This window comes from Octopus sinensis, unplaced genomic scaffold (assembly GCF_006345805.1).
Source record: "Octopus sinensis unplaced genomic scaffold, ASM634580v1 Contig10079, whole genome shotgun sequence".
In the NCBI taxonomy this organism is placed as follows: Eukaryota; Metazoa; Mollusca; class Cephalopoda; order Octopoda; family Octopodidae; genus Octopus; species Octopus sinensis.
In genome coordinates this window covers 339,227-358,868 of record NW_021831989.1, presented here as the reverse complement: position 1 = coordinate 358,868, position 19,642 = coordinate 339,227, and the positions used below count along the sequence as shown (strand labels likewise).

General features: G+C 34.0%; 2 protein-coding genes across 2 annotated transcripts; one reads left to right on the top strand and one right to left on the bottom strand.

Moving 5' to 3' along the window:
* Window positions 1-10,900: 10,900 nt before the first annotated feature.
* LOC115228251 (polypeptide N-acetylgalactosaminyltransferase 11-like) lies at window positions 10,901-12,985 on the top strand. Its single transcript, XM_036498888.1, has 4 exons — window positions 10,901-10,917; window positions 11,865-12,229; window positions 12,481-12,608; window positions 12,845-12,985. Exons 1-4 carry the CDS (start codon window positions 10,901-10,903, stop codon window positions 12,983-12,985), a joined length of 651 nt encoding a protein of 216 aa, XP_036354781.1.
* A 2,909-nt stretch (window positions 12,986-15,894) lies between these two features.
* LOC115228250 (arginase-1-like) lies at window positions 15,895-19,158 on the bottom strand. Its single transcript, XM_029798880.1, has 5 exons — window positions 19,102-19,158; window positions 18,577-18,842; window positions 18,363-18,467; window positions 18,254-18,330; window positions 15,895-15,965 (listed from the first exon to the last, which is right to left on the bottom strand). Exons 1-5 carry the CDS (start codon window positions 19,156-19,158, stop codon window positions 15,895-15,897), a joined length of 576 nt encoding a protein of 191 aa, XP_029654740.1.
* Window positions 19,159-19,642: the final 484 nt, after the last annotated feature.

The window sequence follows — 19,642 nt, the reverse complement described above, 5'->3', positions numbered from 1 at the left end:
GGAGTCCCGCAGGGATCTATCTTGAGTCCACTTCTGTTCAACCTCTTCTTGGCGGACATTCCTCTGCCGTCGACACGTACTGGCAAGCTCGTTATCTATGCTGACAATATCCTGGTCATGGATACCTCGAAAAAAATATCGCAGTCTTGGAGACGACTGAAATCATACATTGCAACGCTAAAGATGTGGACTATAGAGAAGGGTTTGACCCTAGCACCGGAGAAGAGCACCATTTCATGGTTGCGGAGAGGGAGTCGCTATGCGGAGTCGTGTGCATATGCGATGAGTAGCTATGTGATGGATCTCCCGAAAAGCAAAAATCTTTCTTACCTGGGAGCAACCATCAACTGTCGTGGCTCGTACGTAGAGCATATAGCAAATCAGAGAAAGAGGAGTGTGAGGATCCTCAAAAGCTTAACCAGGTTCCATCTGGATCCGGAAACGTACATCTACGTATACAAAATGTGTGTGCAGCCAGTCCTCACATATGTCTACGAGGGCTGGTACGGTACGGAGGAGAGTGACTACCTGATCGAACAGTTGGAAAAGACAAGACGTTTCGCTATGAAATTGGCTTACGGAGTACAACTTGACGGAAGGTTAAAAGACTCACAAGAATCCTCTGTGCCCACGATCCGGATGGTCTTGGAGAATTGTCGTCAAACATGACTAGTATTGGGGATACGCATGGAAAGAGACACTTCGGTGCCTTGTTTTTATCTCCCCGCCGATGATTTCTTCCTTGTTTTTGTTTTTGTTTTTCTTTTTGCTCAATAAACACTATTCTATTCTATATAGTTAGAAAGTTTTGAATGGAAAACGAATTCCAATTCTATGTTTTAGTAATAATCCTTTTTGTTGATCCCTTCTCTTATATTATCTATTTACAGTAAAACCTCTGGTGCTCGCCATTTTCGGGACCGAAGAAAAAATGGCGAGCAATAGAATTTGGCGAGCAATGGAAATAATCAATAATTTTTGTGACTTTGAAATTTTGAAAACATCTCGGTTTTCGATACTTTCCGATCATAAGTGAGCCTTCCAAGTCTTTTAAGGTTAATTTTTATGAGCTTCGAGTGTATTTTCTCCATTTTCAATTTTTTCTAACATAAACTCAAATTTAAGTTTATTAAAATGTCCTTTGAAGGATCTAATGATTCCTTGATCCATTGGTTGTAGAATTGTTTTAGTCTTCGAAGGTAGGTAAAGAACTTCAATTGACTCTAAATCAGCGTCAAGTTTATGGGATGGGCATCGATCCACAACTAAAAGAATTTTTCGTTTTTTTAGATGCCTATCCCATGTTAAAAGCCATTCGTTAAAAATTTAACTTGTCATCCATGCTTTTGGTGAATGACAGTAATCGACAAAATTTTCGACTTTAAAATTTTTAAAGCAGCGAGGTTTCTGGAACTTTCCAATCATTAGTGGAATTTTTTGGTCCGTCCCAGTCATATATATTTGAACATAGCAACAAAGAAAATCTAAAAAATAAATATTAAGGTAATCTACCTTCGAACAAAAATTAAACCGTTCTTTAAGGATTTTATGTCCACTTTTTGAAGGGATAGATTTTTAAAAAATCCCAGTTTCATCAGCGTTATAAATGTTTTCAGCATTATATTGTTAAATCTTTGCAGAGATCAAAGAAGTAAATGCATCAATTTCTTGTTTCTGATCAAATGCAGTAGATCCTGATTTTCCATGTAAAGTTCTCAATTTTAAGTTGTTCCGTATCTTGAACTTGCTTAGTCATCCAAATATTTTATATAAAAAATAGTTTAACCAAAAAAATATTTTTAAAAATTAATGGCGAGATTTAGAAAATGGCGAGCAATAGAATATTTATCAAAATATATTAGAAATTTTTAATTTTTTGGAAAATATGTGGCGAGCAATAGAGGTGGCGAGTAACAGAGGTGGCGAGCACCAGAGGTTTTACTGTATATAAATTTAAACTTTATTTTTTCATTTCTATTTTGCTCTAAATATATGTGCTTTCCGTTCCGCTAAATCAAGTTACTTGTTTGCGTTGCGAAATACCCGGATATGTCCTCGAACGTCATCTCATCCTTTGGGTACGCTGGGGACAAAGCATAGCGTGCGAAAAGTACAAAATATCTTTGAACTACATCTTTTTTCCGTCACATTCTGCTCTTCATCATTAGTTTCGGAATGAGTATTGCTACTTGCAAAAGTGAAAAAATCTTGATTAATATTTTCCGCTTGAAAGTCCTTTCTATTTTGCTCTTTGCAAATCCAAATATTTAATAATGTCTGTCCTTGTTCAAAACTTATAAATCGTGGAAGTTGAGAAAAGAACCAATGACCTTTTTTAAACAAACAATTACAGATACAATCTTAATACTATGTCATCCTTTGTATACAGACTTTTTAGCAAAAACTGCAAAAAATAATTAATTAAGTTGGAATTACAGCGCCTGATAAACAAATTGGATTTCCTTTAATTAGACTTTATGCAAATATGTAGTATGTTATTTTATAGTATTCAAAAGAGTATCTCGTTAGATACTCGCGATCCAGTGCTCTCCTGAGATTGACTAAGGTGAAAGCGTCACTTTTTAGGAAGTTTGAAGACAAAGTTGTTAGAAGGGAGTGCCACTTGCTGTTTACTTGAAACTCAATATTTGATTAATTAGTTTATTTATTAAATAAAGTAGTCAATTAGGTCTTTAGAGATATTTCAAAAAATACGCAATACAATTAGCTAATAATTTTTAGGTAATCATTTTAATGAGCAATTTGACCTCAGAAAAAATTATTATAATAAATTAGATTTGCGTGCTCCGAATTAGAAATGATTTGTTTAGCATTACTATTCATACTGAAAATCAAAAATACAAACAAATATAGTTATTTTATATGTTAATTTTATTTAAAGTGTGCGAAGATAAAAAAGATTATTGTGCAAAAAATGCAATGTTGGGATATTGTAACGACGAAGGAACTCAAGGAGTTATCACACGTCATCTCTGTAAAAAATCATGCGGTATCTGTTGTCAAGATAAACATAAAAAATGTATTGAACTGAGAGATTTTTGCAATAATTTATCATTTTCCAATTTTATGGATGAAAACTGCCAAAAAACGTGCAATAAATGTTAATTACTTTAATACAACTAATTTAAACTAATTCTTAAATTAATTTACTTTTAAATTATTTTAACGTTATAAATTTATCAGTTTTGTTTTATCTTTAAAATAATCATTTCAATGAAAGGTTGGATTATGTATCATTTTTGCCTTTCAAGTTACACTTGTGAAAATCTAGTTAAAAAGAACTTCAATTATCAAATCTAAATAAATTGACAAAAAGCTTCAAAATTATTATTTTTTCGGGGAATTAAAAACTTTATCAAATTAAAATCAAGATATTAATTAATTAAACTTCTAGTCGCTACATCCTCTATTCGCAAAGTGATACAAATAGGCAAGCCCTCTTCTTTCCCTTCGAAATACTGACAAGCAGGGACGATGTTTAAACATACTAATTTGTGATAAATTTCGCTTATTCTCTTGTCCAGTTCAAGTGTTCTTTCCCATGGTTAAACTCTGTTTCTATAAGAAACAATTATGCTTTCAAGGGTTTTTTATAGTGAGTAATTGAATGTATGCATGCGTTCTCTTACTGATGTTAAGCGAACGTGCATATTGTAGAAATTTTAGAGTAACCAGCCCATCCCATGTTAATACAATGGGTACTATTTTCACTTTCGCATGATAGATTAATTCCAGCTCTTTAGATAGAAGGTCATACTTCCTCATTTTATCGATCTCCACTTGTTGTAAGTTTTGTAAAGATGTTATCCCAACTTCCACCAACAAAATTTGATTCCTTATCTTGTCGAAAACAAACAAATCAGGCTTGTTATGTTCCACGACGATGTCGGTCTTTATAAATGTGTTCACTCTGATTTCAACTTTCTCATTTGACGATACAGATTCTACCAAATGTGTTTTGAGTATTTTTATCATTATTGAGTCCAAACTCTCGACAAAAATGAAAGTGGATGCATCTCACTACTTCATCGTGCCTCCTGACATAATCCCCATGTAACATCTTCTCACATCACAGTGATCGACGGTCTTCTTCCATCTCATGCAGTGAAAACACATTGAGTTATGTTTCGCAAAGAATAAATTTCTATCTTGCACGAGACAGAATAAGCCTTCAGACTGTGGGGAGTTATTGCTTTTGGCCAGCCAGTGACTTTTAAAATTACACTTATATCATGATTCGAAAAGAAAAATATGACACATGATCTTTTTTTTAAAAAAAGTTTTTTTTAAATTCTTGTTTTTAGTAACCAAAATAATTTTCAACAGTCTTAATTGATCAAAATTTTATTTTTCCTCTTCTGAAAAATATTAACCAGCGATTCAGTCAAAAGACGCAATAAAGAAATATTTTGGAATGTAACTTTTTTCATTTCTGTAAATAAACTAGCACATTTCTATTACTGTATGTTTAGTATTTATATTTTTTAAATTCAAAAATTGAAAGCTAAACCAATTCATTCGACAAAAATCATTGATAATGCAAAATTCGCTTTTGTGTTCGTTCGTATTTAAAAAAGATCAAGATAAATTAAATGACGAACAAATAACACACAAGGTGTACTACATTACATGAATGAAGAGGATACCTAGTGGCATTTTTCAAAACCAACATTTTTGTTGTCCTCATTGATGTTGGATGATAAATTTACAGAAACATATTGCAGAAAAAAGAATAATCTGATAAAATTTAAAATAAAATCTGATTGAGTTTTTTAACATTTTAAAGTTTTTAGTTTAGTCCGGAATTAAAAAAGAAACCGGAATTAAAAATAAATTTGATCCAATTCAACTGAACAAAATACAGAAAAGTATACTAATAAATAAATCAATATGTTTTACTTTGATTATGGATGAATGAATGTTTTTATTGAACACAAAATCGAGAAAACGAAAACAAGTTATGTGGTTTAGGCAACGGTTTTGTTGTGAAACTTTTCGCATTGTTGACCGTTTCAAAAAACTTCTAACTATCTGTCATTGTTGCAGATCTTTATTTCCTGTTCAATCAAAGCGCCGATCGTCTCAGTCAAATCACTAAGCGGAATATACACTCTAGGCTTGAAGGCTAACTTCATATCATACTTTTTTGTCAAACTGTCAATAATCTGATGATTTTCATCGGAGAACATCCATATTCCTTATTCATGTAAAAGTCTTGGTTCGATCACACTATTGTAGATATAAACAAGCGTATCGTTGTTCAAGTCAAAGTGAATCAAACTCTTCTTGTTGTCTTCTTTTTTCAATATGGATCCGCTGATTTTTTTCCCCATTGCTGTTAAAACTATTCCAAGATAACGGAGACTCTGAATCCGAACAAATTCTGATATTAAACTATCAGCTTGTCTCTCACTTTTTTTCTTTGATATTTAACTGTGCTGATTCTAGAAACTAGTTTAAGAAGTCTACGTTGTGAATTCTCCAATCTCCAAGACATGTCCTTTATGAGCACATCATCTGCATAAATGATAAGATAAATATTAGAACTTCCCTCTTCCAAATCAAGACATTTGAGACACTATTTTTGCAAACTCCAATTACCTCTGGAGGATTGGGGAAAATAAGCATCCCAATGTTATCTGATAGAAGTCAGTCCATAAGTAAGTCATATGTAATTCTCAGGGAGGACGGAAATTCTTCTAGGTATTAGGGAGGCTATTTTATAATAATTAGAGCACTTTTTATAATAAATCGAGAAGGAATTGTTTGCCAAATTACTGTGAATGATCTTTCAGTGGGTCGGAGTGTTGACGAAACGCTAAGATTGGTGAAAGCATTTCAATCTTTTGACAAGAATGGGGAAGGTTTTTGTTAGAGTAAACATTCGAAGTATGTCCTGCTAATTGGAACCCTGGGGAGGCCACTTTTAAGCCGACTTTTGATGGACTGAAGAAATATTTCAAAAATGATAATTAGATTAAAATTTGGGTTATTGGATTATTTTTAACATTTTTTTTGGTTTCTTAATATTTTATGTTAACTAGATCATCTACTAAATTTGAGATATTTTTTAATTAAAGAGTTTATTTCTTGATAAATTGCTGTATACAAAAACTAAATTTTAGTTTAGGAAAGCGTAAGAATAGTGCGGGGGGTAACTACTGTACTTTTCAAAGCGCTGATGCAGTTTTTTCCTGACATTTAGGCGCTTTAATGTACTTTCTCTTAGGTTTACAGAGCTAGAAAAAAGAAAAGATTTATGCGGAGTGCCAGCCTGTGTTCACTCCAAGGGCTCGGTATTTAATTAGATAGACTAGTTTATTTAATAAAGAAATGGTGACTTAACGAGTGCTTAAATGTGGAACAATTAACATAATATAAACTTGAATTATTAATTTTATATAAAACTTCAATATAATTATTGTTTCCTTGGAAAAATAAAATGGCAAGGAAGAAAGAAGTCCAGTTGAGATTTTTAATTGACAACCAAGACGATTGGAATTCAATGTTGTCAAGAGAAGGATTATGCGGTTTCTGTGTTATCTCAAAATCTTATTAGTCGTTGATGTCTATCAAGATTGGTGCAAACCCTGTATCGCCATTGAAAGCATTTTTAAAAAAATAAAAAACGAACTAGGAGACGACCTATTACATTTTGCAGTGGTTAAATAAAATAATTCAAATTAGGCCAAATCGGATAACATTGATTCTCTCATTAACTATAGGGGAAGATGCCAGCCATGCTTTTTATTTTATGCTGTTGTTTTAAAAAACTAAAATAAATTAGAGCGGTGTGCTTGTAGCACAACAACGAGGAGCAGATGTCCCAGTTCTCTCAAAAATGATATTAGATCAATTAGAAAAAGAACATCGAGTGCTTAAAGGGGATGCCGTTCGTGTCGAAGTTATTTTAATATAAATAGACTTAGATCGTCGATCCTAACTGTAGTAATATCAAGACAGACGATGTTTTTCAAACTAAACCGTCTCAAAGTTTAAAATTTTTAAACAATCGTTAAGAGACTGTAAATAGACTTGCCGCTGTGGCAATCATCAAGCCGGACATCGTGGCTCAAAATAAGGTGGAGGAAATAATTGAAATTGTAATTTGATAAAATAATCAATTTTTAGATGAAAAATTCTGGAATTGAAATCCTGAAACGCGAAGACCGTGAATTGACTGAGGAAGAAGCCCGCGAATTATACAAACATTTAGAAAACGAAGTTTACTTTATTCTTTCATCTTAGGATTATTTTAACGACATTTTGGAATATGTTTGCAGTGGAAAAAGTTGCATTCTCGCAATTTCGAAGAAATCTTCAATTAATTTTATCGAAGATTTTAGAACTATGATAGGTCCAAAAAACGTAGAAGAAGCCAAAGAATTTGCACCAAGCAGGTAAAATCGACATAAACCAATGACAGCATTCGTGCTAATTATGGGAAAAGTAAACTTATAAACGGAATTCATGCAAGTTTCAATGAGGATGAGGCAAAGAGAGAAATCGAATTTTTGTTTCCAAATTTAGAATTAGACGCGTGTTTGACAAATGAACAAACTCTTGCACTTATTAGACCAGACGGTGTTAGTAACTTCAGAGGTTTAATAAATATAATTTATTTTTTGAAAATATTCTTAACAGTATCGAGGAAAGAGGATTTAAAATAATATCATCGAAAGAAATACAACTCTCACGAAATCAGGCCGAAGATTTCTACTCTGAACAACGAAATATGGACCATTTTTCAACACTCATTGACCGAATGACTTCAGGAGTCTCATTGGTGCTTATTCTGGAGAAAAATAACTCTGTTTCTGAATGGAGGGAACTTTTAGGGCCGAAAATTGATGCAGAAATATCTGATCCAGATAGGTTTATTTTAGTGAACAAATTTATAGTTTACGTGCGAAATTTAAACTTACAAATGTTCCTATAAATTTAATCCACGGATCTAATTCAGCTGCCGAAGCAAATAAGGAAATTGAATATTTTTTCCCAATTCAACGCTCATTAGTTATAATAAAAGCAGATTCGAACGAAGGTTTAGAGTTCTATTTATAATATAGAAAAAATAACTAATAAACTAAATGAACAAAATTTTAATGTCGAGGAAAATTTTGGATTTCATCCAAGTAAAAAACTTTTAAAAACTCTGTTCGGGAATAATATTACTGATGAATTTATTGAACAAATGGCAAAGTTTAATTTAAATTTTATAATGTTTTAGTTTGACGTGTATTCTTGTTAATAAAATTGATGCAATTAATAATCTGAATGTTTTAGCAGGACCAGATAATTCGGAGGAGGCAAAGCGCAGTGAACCCAATAGGTTTTCTAAATAAAAATAATTCGCAAGTATACGAGCGCTGTTTGGAGAAATTGACGGATTTAATGGAATATTTTATACTAAAGATGTAACTGAATTTAACGAATATTTGCAATATATTAAGAATGATGAAGAGGGTGTAGAAAGTGGTAAGATTAAATAAAGTTAATTATAGTTGATAATGCGGAAGAGGACGGTAAGGCTAGTTCACTATTTATAGCTGAAGATGTGAAAAACGAAGACGTTAATTCTTCTCAGGAAGTAGAAAATGATAACAAAGATGAAATACAACCAGAAATTGAAGATGAGAACAACATTGAAGTTAATGATACGAACATTATAAACGGAGAGCAACATCGAGAAGAGGAAGCAGAAAATAGTGACAATAATGAAGAAAAGGAAAATCTTGACAATTAACAATTTCCTTACTAATTCTATTCAAATAACTGATTAATAAAGAAACTTGAATGAATCATAAAACTCACAAAGTTTCGGCGATTGTTTTTATGTGTAAATAATAAGTTAGTTTCATATTCCTAAATGCTTTCTTCATAAATTTTTTCTGACTAACTAAAAATAACGGTCAAGTCTTTTTCTTTGTTCCAATACCAAATGCAATACAGAGGTTTTAATCAGTATAAAATAAAAAATAAGTTTCATAGAACTTTGTATACTGTACCAAAAATTAATTAAACTTATGATAGTAGCGTCATAAAATCAACCTAGTTCCATCTTAATTAGATTTTATGTTTCTACACCACGAAAACGAAAAAAACTAGATCCAGATTTTCTTCCAAACCTTTAAACTACAAATCTGGTCGCATCGACTTTGTATTCAAAATTCTCATTGATTACATTACAATTTATTAAGTGTCAACTGTTCCGAGTTTATATTTCAACGTTCGGTGACTTTAAAATTCGTTATTTCAAAAAAATTAGAAATCAAAATAAAATTTAGTCACGTGTAGACAACTTTGCCTTAAGTTTAGAATTCCGTACACATTCCTGCAGACTAAAAAGCCAGGAATACATCTGAAAATCTCTTGAGCACAATTCTATAATTCTTATCATCCTCAAGAAGACTCAAAAATCTTTTGGTGGACTCTTCCTTGAGGGCTGTCTGTGACTCAACCCCCGCAGAAGCCTACAATTTTTAGCAAAAATGACAACTTTTTTAAACACATTTTGCACAAATTCGCACACTTTTTTTAGCTCGTCTGCAAAAAACGCACGTGCCGACGCATTTTTAAGTCCCCTACAAATAACCACCGACAACTGCCCTTTAATAGACGCAATTATAGACTCGATAACCTGTGTCTACAAAAAGATATCAAAACAACAAAACCTCGTTTTTTATACTTTCCAACAAAGAAATGTTTGTGTTCTTGACCAGGAGTATTTGTGTGGTGTCTCTAAAAGACGAACCCACTAATAAAATGATAAAACAAGGACACTTTCATCTTCCAACTCCATAAATCTAATGGAGTACTGATTGAGTTCTCCTTGACACATTTGCTGATCTATTTTTCGCTCCAAAAGCATCACATGACGTGTCTTCTTGGCCTGTCTACTCACATGCCATAAAATACAAGAAGACGTCTCAATTTGTCCACGTTTTCTTCATTTTGTTGCCTCACCAGTGCGTGGTGTTCTGTTTCTTGCTTTATTCTGAGTGTCTCCTGGGAGATTATTCTGGCCTCTTCACTGCACTTCATTTTAAACTGCTTAATCGACTCGTTTAGGTCATCCACGTCTTTTTGGACTGATAGTAATTCTGCCACGTCTTTTCTACACTACAAGCTTGTCCACGTACTTTGATTCTTTCAATTCTTCACATTCATATTGACATTTTTGTAGTTTTTTGGAAATCTGAGTTCAAAATGAGGAATACCTCGTTTATTTGTAAGGTCAGTTCCTCTGTTTGATCACTAAGCAGGCTACGTCGCTCATTTAGGGCATCCACGTCCAGAGATTGGTATTCTGGACACTGGTGCTCCTTAAATCCTCAATTTCTGATTTCCTCCCAACAAATTCGTCAGAAACGGCCTTTATGGCCTCCGAATGTTGAAATACAAACTCGGAAACAGTCGACAAAGAGGCAGTCTTAACTTTGATGGATATAAAATACAGCAGAAGGCGGTAATTGTACAAAATTCTCATCTTCTCCACCAATATTGCTCTCAACGGTCGATTTGTCTCGATTAATTTTATTTTCCGTGGAATATTCTTTCAAAGTAAGGCGGAGTCGCACATCGAGTGGAAGTGTTCTTGAACTTTCTACTTGCCGTAAAGAGTGCTGTACATTAGTTCTTAAATCAAGCCATTTTTTGGTTGATTTTTGAATCTTTTTATGATAAAAGTTATTAAAATGTACTTTAAAAGGCTCAGATTGATAATTCAGGGCAATGTCCCTCATTGCTAGGGATGTTCGATCTCGGAATTGCATGGCGGTTTTTACCAGCCACTAAATTGGTGTTTTATAACAAAAACCTGAACAACTGGGAATATTTTGATGAGATCCATTCCGTGAATTTGGTGAGGCTCGATGAGATGGGGACACTTCAATTGTAGGAGAGCGGCTACAATTGACTCACTCAAAGCACTAAAATGATCTTAAAAGTGAGAGAAACATTTTTTGTTTTATCATGAGGTTTCGTTGGAATAGTAAATCGTTTTTTATAGCGACAGAGGAATTGAGAATACACCAGACAATTCCACCGACAATCTTTATTTCAATAATTTCAGTATTACTCGGTCAAAATCGCTGTAGAATGAGACACGAGCTCGAAAATATCCAGCCGCTACGAGCAACTGGATCATCTCGTCGAAGGACTTAACATTGTCCACGTCCATTAATCTATTTTTTGTTAATTATTTAAATATATTAAAAGTATATTAATTTGTCATTAATATTAAAAAAATAATTCCTATTAAAAATATAATGATTGATTGGAGACCGTTTCAGTTTTATTTTTTTTCGGTTGTCTATGATTTCTATATTTTCTTCTATTTAAAAAATAAAATTATTTTATTATAAATTTATCTATAAATATAATTTCTATTAAAATTGAATAAACAAATATTTAAATAAAAAGAATACGTGTTACTAATCCGATGCTCCGACTTAGATACCGCAGACACACAGTCCTGTTATTTATATTAGTGCTTATAATTATATATTTAAATGTTATTTACAATACAAATAACAAAAATTCTCCAAAAGAAGCCAAATTCATATTTACAAAAGTCCCCCCACCAGTAGTTGAAGGCCACGAATTAATAAATTACGTCGTTTCAGATTTTTCATTCGGTTACAATAAATTTTTAACCCCAGGCGAAAATGGAGAATCTTTTCCAATTGAACGAGATAATTTATCCCCACAAGATCAAGAAGAATACGACCGGGGATTCAAAATGAATTCCTTCAACCAGTATGCCAGTGACCGAATTTCCCTTCTAAGAAGAATCCCCGACAACAGATTACAAGAGTAACCCCCCTTTTATGACTGTATAGATGCAAAGATATTGTTTATCCAATTTCAGACCTGCCAACTGCCAGCATAATTATTTGCTTCCACAACGAGGCTCTTTCCACGTTGTTGAGGACAGTCTACTCTGTTTTGGACAGGTCCCCTCTGGTGTTGGTACATGAAATTATTCTAGTCGACGACGGAAGCACTTATGGTTACATTTTTTGCTTATTTTTAGATTTTTTAAAAGAATCTCTGCAGGAATATGTGGATTTGGCATTTCGGGGAAAAGTTCGGATTTTGAGGACTGAGGATCGAGTAGGGCTTATAAAGGCAAGGTTGTTTGGAGCTGATAAGGCCACTGGGGAGGTCCTGATATTCCTGGACTCTCACTGTGAGGCCACTGAAGGTACCGGAGACTGAGATATTGGTAGGATGGATACTTCCGTTGTTGAGTTTAGTCAGTAAAGACAAATCGACCATTGTGGCCCCGAATATAATCGCAATCAGCGACCAAACGCTGTCGTTTATTCCCAGTCCACACGGAGTTCAGGTTGGAGGGTTTACTTGGAATTTGGTCTTTACTTGGCACGTTCCACAAGCGGCTGATTTGATTGGAAGGGAGTCGAGTGCGGATCCAATTCGGTGTTTGAGTAAAATGAAGTGATAGGACTCCTACGATTGCTGGAGGGCTATTTGCCATTATGAGGGAACGTTTTATTGAAATTGGGAAATATGACCCGGGGATGGATATTTGGGGAGCTGAGAATTTGGAGATTTCGTTTCGGGTATTGTGGGCATTTGATATGTGTAGAACTGGATGTGTCATGGATCCCTTTATGTAAGCCCCTGTTCGATGGTCGGCCACATTTTCCGATCTCAGAGTCCCTATCAATGGAGACCTGATCGAGACGTGTATACAATCAACAATCTTAGACTGGCCAATACATGGCTGGACGAATACAAAAAGTACTATTTAGGTAATTTGGGGCAAAAACAGGTCAGTTTTTTATACAAAAAGTAGAATTTGGATTATGGAGATATTTCTGAACGATTGGAGATTAGAAAAAGACTAAAATGCCATTCTTTTGAGTGGTATTTAAACAATGTTTATCCTTCGATGTTTAATCCTGAAAAATCGGTCATTTATGGGGAGGTTGTCTAGAATTGGTATAATTGAACAGATCAGGAATGTCATGTTTGATTTATGCCTTGAGAAGCCTCCCGAAGCGGGACCTCTCAGATTGTATTATTGTCATGGTTCTCAGGGAAATCAGGTTTGACGTTTGAATATATTTTTTGTTGTGGTTTTTGTCTAATTTGGGGGAACTGAGGGGAGATGAAATGTGTGTTGATATCGGCTATGTAAATCCCCGAATGGAGGAATGCCATGGAGGTGGTGGGAACCAGAATTTGGAGCTTAGAACTGTCTGTCGTCGGATTTAATGAGTAGGACAAAACTATCGTCAGTCCAAGCTCGGATAAGTGCCTGGCCATTTCACTGGATGGGAAAGAGGTTGTTTTTGAAGATTGCCGGAACGAGCCTCGATTTCAATGGATTGCCAAAGATGCTAAATTTTAAATATGGATTTGATTATTTTTATTTTGAGGGTCTTAAGGGATTCATAAATATCGTTTAATTGCTAAATGGGACACTGATTTGTCAGAGATTTAGCTTATAGGCACTAATTAGACACAGTTCTAAAGTATTTGTCACTGTCAGCTTATTTCATCGTTAATAGGATTACATATTTTAAGTACACTCTCATTGATACAAAAAATAACACGAAAATAAGACTAATTTGGTTTTTATGTTCAGCTTGTTTCTGATCATTGCCATATTCCACATTCGGCTGTCTTGACAATTCGAGAATACTCACGACTGTAATGTACAGTACATACAATATTGGCACAATTTAGAAATTACTAATTTTACCAACAGACTAAAATATCATCAAAAAGTATCTTTTTATAACAAGGTCAGACTACTCTAATTTATACCATTTTTCTGCAAAATAACTCATTAAATCTACATTGCAAAATAGCGCCTCTTAGAGATTACAAAAAATAAAAAAATTAATGTTTTGGGGAAAAGTCGTACTCGTAAAAATTTTGATCAAAGTCTTTTTGGATTCCCAGAGAGTCATAATCAGGACCGAGAGCCCATAGAGATTCCAAATCGTATATTTTACGAGTTTTGTCCAAAAATATATGCAAAACTACATAACCTAAATACTAAAAAAATGTCAAAAAACCCAAATCCAGAACAACCCAAGATTGATTACTCCCGTTTAGTCCATCAACTGTCATCTGACAGTCCCCAACCTTCCGTCTCTTGACATACTACAATAAACCCAACACTCTTTACTATAGATCTCAAAGACTGACTCACCCCGATGAGGTGGCGTCTTGATATTGCTGTGCCTATAACCACGTTTTCTGAGTATTTGTGCTCCTTTGGGACTTTTATACAGACAATATCTCTGATTTTTTCATTTTTTAAAAATTTTATCAACTCTTCGAGGTCGATCACGTTGTTTATTCCACCTGAGACAGTGAGGGATGCCATTTACGTTGAGTTCCGATTGAAAATGTTTTCTGCACTAGTAGATCGTCCATGAGCATGTCGCTTTCTTCGGATATTGTATGTTTTTTGATTGTAGTGGGGTAGTCTTCGAATTCTTCGTACATTTCGGTAAATGTGTCGGATTTATCTTTTTTGTTTGAAGAAAAGTTTGTTTTGTATATTAAATTTGTATTTGCAAGGAATAAATTATTAAATGGTTTTTTTACAGTCCGATTTATGAATTTATTTAATAAACTGAACATTTTGGATAACCACAATTCATGTATTTCAACAAATTAGAATTAAATTTAAAAACTAATTTATGTTAACATATTTAAATAAATTAAAAAATATATTCCAGATAGATTTCTGTATCTTCTCCCATGTTTCCCCATACCGACTTGATTATGCCTTCTTATGCCAGCTTTGACATTTCAGAAAGTAATTGTACATTTATTAACTTGGGTATTTTTATTCGTCATGGTTTGGTAAAATTCGTCCTGTTCACTAATCTATTTTGAGACTCTGCCAGTCTGTGGAGCATAGACGTCGATAATAGTCGTCATAGTTTTGTCCAAAGATGATAAGCTAAGTTGCATCACAGCAACAGGGTAATAAACGGTTAAGATTTTATTCACGCAACTCATTAGGCTGAAATGATTTTGAGATGTATGCATTTGTAACTTCTATTTAATACACAGTGCTGGGTTTTTGAGATGACCCTTAAGTTCTTAATTACTCTTTCAGGCACTTATTCTAGCTAGCATCTAACTTTGATTATATCTCACGTTAATAAACATTCACTTCCATTACTGTAACTTTGTTTATAAGAGGTTTTAGATTCTCAATAAATTTAGGTATATCTCAGTTGATTTATACTGGGTCTGAAAGTGTTTACATATAACCACTATTTTCAAGTTCACTATAGAGATGCCATAAAATCGAGGTTTTACGAATTTTAGGTTTTTTAAAAATTAGATTCTGCGTGATATGTACAGAAAGGTTTCTAAAAATCCCATATTAGCTTTTTTGTCAAGTTTATTTGAGTCAGACAATCATTTCTTTCACTGTCTGTTTTCATATTTATATATGAAAAAAACTACTCCAAAATTTTTTAAAAAGTTTTTTCATGAGCTGGAGAAATCGAAAAAATATTTTTTATTCGCTTCTCTAAACTAACCGGAGTGTTTTCATATAAACAATGCGGTTAAAGGCTATAAAAGGTGACAGGAGATTGCAAAAACGTGAAAAAGGGTGACTATGTAGTTTTAACCAAAGCATGACACCGGCAATGAAGTCATACATACGGAAAATGACAGATGCTAGCACTTGACGTAATAAAGCAAGTGTTCGAAGATTGAATTCAGTCCCATATTTAACTCCATATAAGAAAAAGTTGATGCCTTTATAATTTCCGTGATAATTCTCTTAATTATCAATTAAATTTAATTCAATTCTTAAAAATGTCAAACATTTTAAGAATTCCAATTGAGGAGATTATATCTGTTTTAAATGAAGATATCAGTAAAATTGTTTCCAAAAGAATAGCTCAAAGATTTCCGAGTAAATACATTTTCTTCTGAAAAATAAAAAATGCAATTTACAAATGGATGAATGAACTCTCTGATTGTAAAAAAATACAGCCTTTCGAAAGTGTTTTATCCACTCTTTTTATCATCCGAGACCATTAATTTGGATAAACCCCTTGTGATTGTCTGATAAATCCTTCAACTATTCCCTGACTCTGAAAATTGTTCGGCCTTCCATGAATTTGAATAATTTCGTATTCTTTACATAAATTAGAAATGTGAAGATTTTTGAAATCTGTCCCGTTATCAGACTGTAAATATCTGCAAAGGACACGATCCATGAAAATTTCGTTTAATTTTTGAGCGACTTCAATTTCACTTTTATTTCTAAGAGTCATTGTGATAGAATATCTCGAATAAACGTCAATAACAGTAAAAACTACGAAAATTGTTAATTATCATTTACAAATCAAAACAAATTTTTTAGCCTTCTTTTTTTAGATTATAGTTCCGAGAAGTTCTGATATATTCAGTTATTGTGATTCGAGGATGAATTTTATTATATTGTACTCCTCAGTATTTTTTATGATAATTTTGTAAGGCATCAAAACAACGTGATTAGTGAGACAGTTTATTGCTCTTATTGTTAAAAATTATGATATGCCAGCAAAAATTAGTGTAAATCTTTCCGATGTCGTATGAAGCTTACTTTAATATGTCAAAAAATGCTCAAAAGTATTCCACATAATAGGAATCAATCTTGAAGATGCATTCGAACTACTCTATGGAAATGATGTAGACTTTGTATCTACTGACAAGCAAATACATGATCAGATTCTACTAAAAACACAAACTATTCTGAATAAATAGGATCTGGAAATAAATTTTCTAAAAATGAGTATACACGAATTGAATGGACTAAGTCAAGAAATAATTAATGCTAAAAATACACAAAAAACTCGGCTCACTACTAGGAGATGCTGAGGATATTTGTTCAAGAAAAATGCACACTATATGCTAATAAAAAATTTAAAGCATCTGGATCAGAAAAAAATATATCACCGAAACTTCTTATGAAACTATGCGATACGTTTGTGAAGCAAAAATTGCTATATAATTCTGGAACATGGGGGCCATTGAAAAATTCTACACATTCCATATGCGATCAACGAAATTTTCAAGCGTGCCCTTGAGTCTGCAGGATACCCAGCCGTTCTTGAACCGGTCGGGCTTGACCGAGGAGATGGAAAACGTCCTGATGGGATCACAATTTTCCCATTTAAAGAGGGGAAACCCCTAGTCTGGGACGCAACCTGTGTGGAAACTCTCTGCCCGTCCAACATTGCCGGGAGCGCAGTGGACAGACTGTATGCCGCGGAAAAAACGATGAGGGAAAAGGAGAAAAAATATGAAGCGCTGCGAGATCGATTCGTGTTCTGTCTGATTGTGGTCGAGACAACTGGAGGAATAAGTGGGAAATCGCTTCGCTTCCTAAAGAAGCTTGGACGCTTAGCCCCATTAAAAAGCCGCGACACAGGTGAGACCCGGTGGCTTCTCCAGTTGATCTCCGTTGCTATCGTGAGAAGCAACGCAACGTCAATTATGTTGGCGGGGTCCACTTCGGATAGATGGCTTTGTTAATTTGCTTAAATTAATTAACTTGTAATTAAATACTTGTTTCACAAAAAAAATTAAATAAATTAATTTCCATTATTAATTCTAGACTAGATTCTAGACCAATTAGCATTCTTAGAATACGTCTGAATACACGTGATATCTAATAATGAAAAATTACGTCTGAATACACGTGATATCTAATAATGAAAATTTACGTCTGAATACACGTGATATCTATAATGAAAAATTATAAGTTTTCGTTGTGCCACGGTTAACATCATTTTGAAAATGCGTTTCCATACCCCTGTGATTTACAATAGATCTTGTATTTAGCTCTCTCAGACAACAATCCAAATTAGTGACGTGGACCATAAATAGTACTAAACAAATTAAACAAATAAAAAAATCATTAAAAAGAAACCAAAACTAAATAACGTCAATCATTAAAGAACATTTCGAGGAACGAAGCCCTCTCTAAACGTGCCTGCTCGCCTCCTTCCAAAAAGATGACGAACAATATCAATAACATTCCTAGCTGTTTTCTCCACATCCTCAGGAGTCCCGATTTTGGGGTTAAACTCGACCACATCAAGTGCAGTAACGAGATCTAGCCCATTAAGCTACTCTTATACTCGTTTTACTGAGCTCCTCTGCAATATACAGTGCCTCTCGCATTGTTAAACCATGGGGGACTATATTTTTTAAGTTTTACTTCAAATACTGGCAGTCCCTGTTGATGGAATGAACGAAGGGTCCAGTGAATCAATATCCCAGCTCACGTGTATCGGTCGATCACGACTAAAAAATTATGAATTGTTTAATAAATGTACTTTGGATTGATGTGGTCAAGTGCCATTTCAAGGACTTTCGGTATACCAAACTTGACAACCTCTTGCATTGAGAAGGCTGCCGCCTTTGTTGTTTGAGAGAAAAAACTAAAAATAAAAACCCACTAAAAATACGCTTCACATTCGTCCAGGTCTCTTATTCCTATCAAAGCGATCCTTTCGCTTGGAATGCTACAAATGTGACCTTAGACAGTACCAGGGAGTAAGCCAGTCAAAGCTGGGTGGGAACTTTACATATTTGTTAGATTCGTTGCAGAAAAGTCCCATTACCATTCCGTGGATATTTTTGGTGGGGGATTCTTGAGGAACGTTAAAGTCGGCGTGAGCATCGATCCAGAGAAGACAGGCATCAGGATTCGACTGCAAGTGTCCATGGATTGTTCCTGCTGCCATAGAGTGGTCACCCCCAATAAAAATAGATTGGCGGTTTTCTCGTGTCGAACGTGCACAGATTTGTGATATCTGATGTCACATTAGCTATTTTTAAACCATCCTTCCTGCATTCCCTACACTCACAGGACTGTTCATGTCGTAGGCTTGGTCGTCATTTTCGAATTGTTCAAAAACCAAGTCTCCGTAATCACGGACGGTTCGATTACCTACATGAATATATACTTTTACTGTGTTTTTCTATGAATTTAATTAATCCCCGAGATCTGAGTTCAGCGGGGCCAAAGTCGACTCCTGGTCTGGGCTGGGGAATTTTTCCAAGTCAAAAAACCTGTCCTCTGACCATTGGTACACCCACATAGCCAATAGTGTTGTCTTTGTTCTCCATTTTAGCAAGCTATTTTTGCGGCTATTTATAGTCATATTTTTATCGTAAATTATCGTTAATGTGAATAATCTCATTTTTATGGTTATTTTCCATTAAAATTGCGAACCAAAATTATTTTTATCTATTCAAAAAATTAGAATCCTATTTAGCCATTGTAAGGACTTTTTGAACATTTGTCTACAAATTAATATCAAGAATAAGATACGACTCAAGAGAGTCATCTTTGTTCTTGGAACGTCTGTTCGCTGTAATCCGAGGAAATGGCTTTGCTATTCGCGAGGATGTTCGAGCGTCTTGTGAAGCCATTAACTAGATTAACTCTCTCGTGTCCCAATAAATATCCATTGCTAAAAAATTAGAATACCATAAACCAATTTTCGAGTAAATTATACCACTCAATCGATTTAATCTAATTTGGATAAGAATGTGAATAGCATATTAAGTAGTCTGAAAGTTGGATTTGTAATCTGTTTAAAAATCAATA

Coding starts and splice junctions, on each gene's coding strand:
- LOC115228251 (XM_036498888.1), top strand. Junction 12,230..12,480: donor TCACTGTGAGGCCACTGAAG/GTACCGGAGACT, acceptor TTTGAGTAAAAT/GAAGTGATAGGACTCCTACG. Junction 12,609..12,844: donor ATTTGGAGATTTCGTTTCGG/GTATTGTGGGCA, acceptor TACAAAAAGTAG/AATTTGGATTATGGAGATAT.
- LOC115228250 (XM_029798880.1), bottom strand. CDS start 19,158: ATGGAGAACAAAGACAACACTATTGGCTATGTGGGTGTACCAATGGTC. Junction 18,843..19,101: donor TACCAATGGTCAGAGGACAG/GTTTTTTGACTT, acceptor ATGTGACATCAG/ATATCACAAATCTGTGCACG. Junction 15,966..18,253: donor TCCATCAACAGGGACTGCCA/GTATTTGAAGTA, acceptor TTTATTTTTCAG/AAGAAAATGTATTTACTCGG.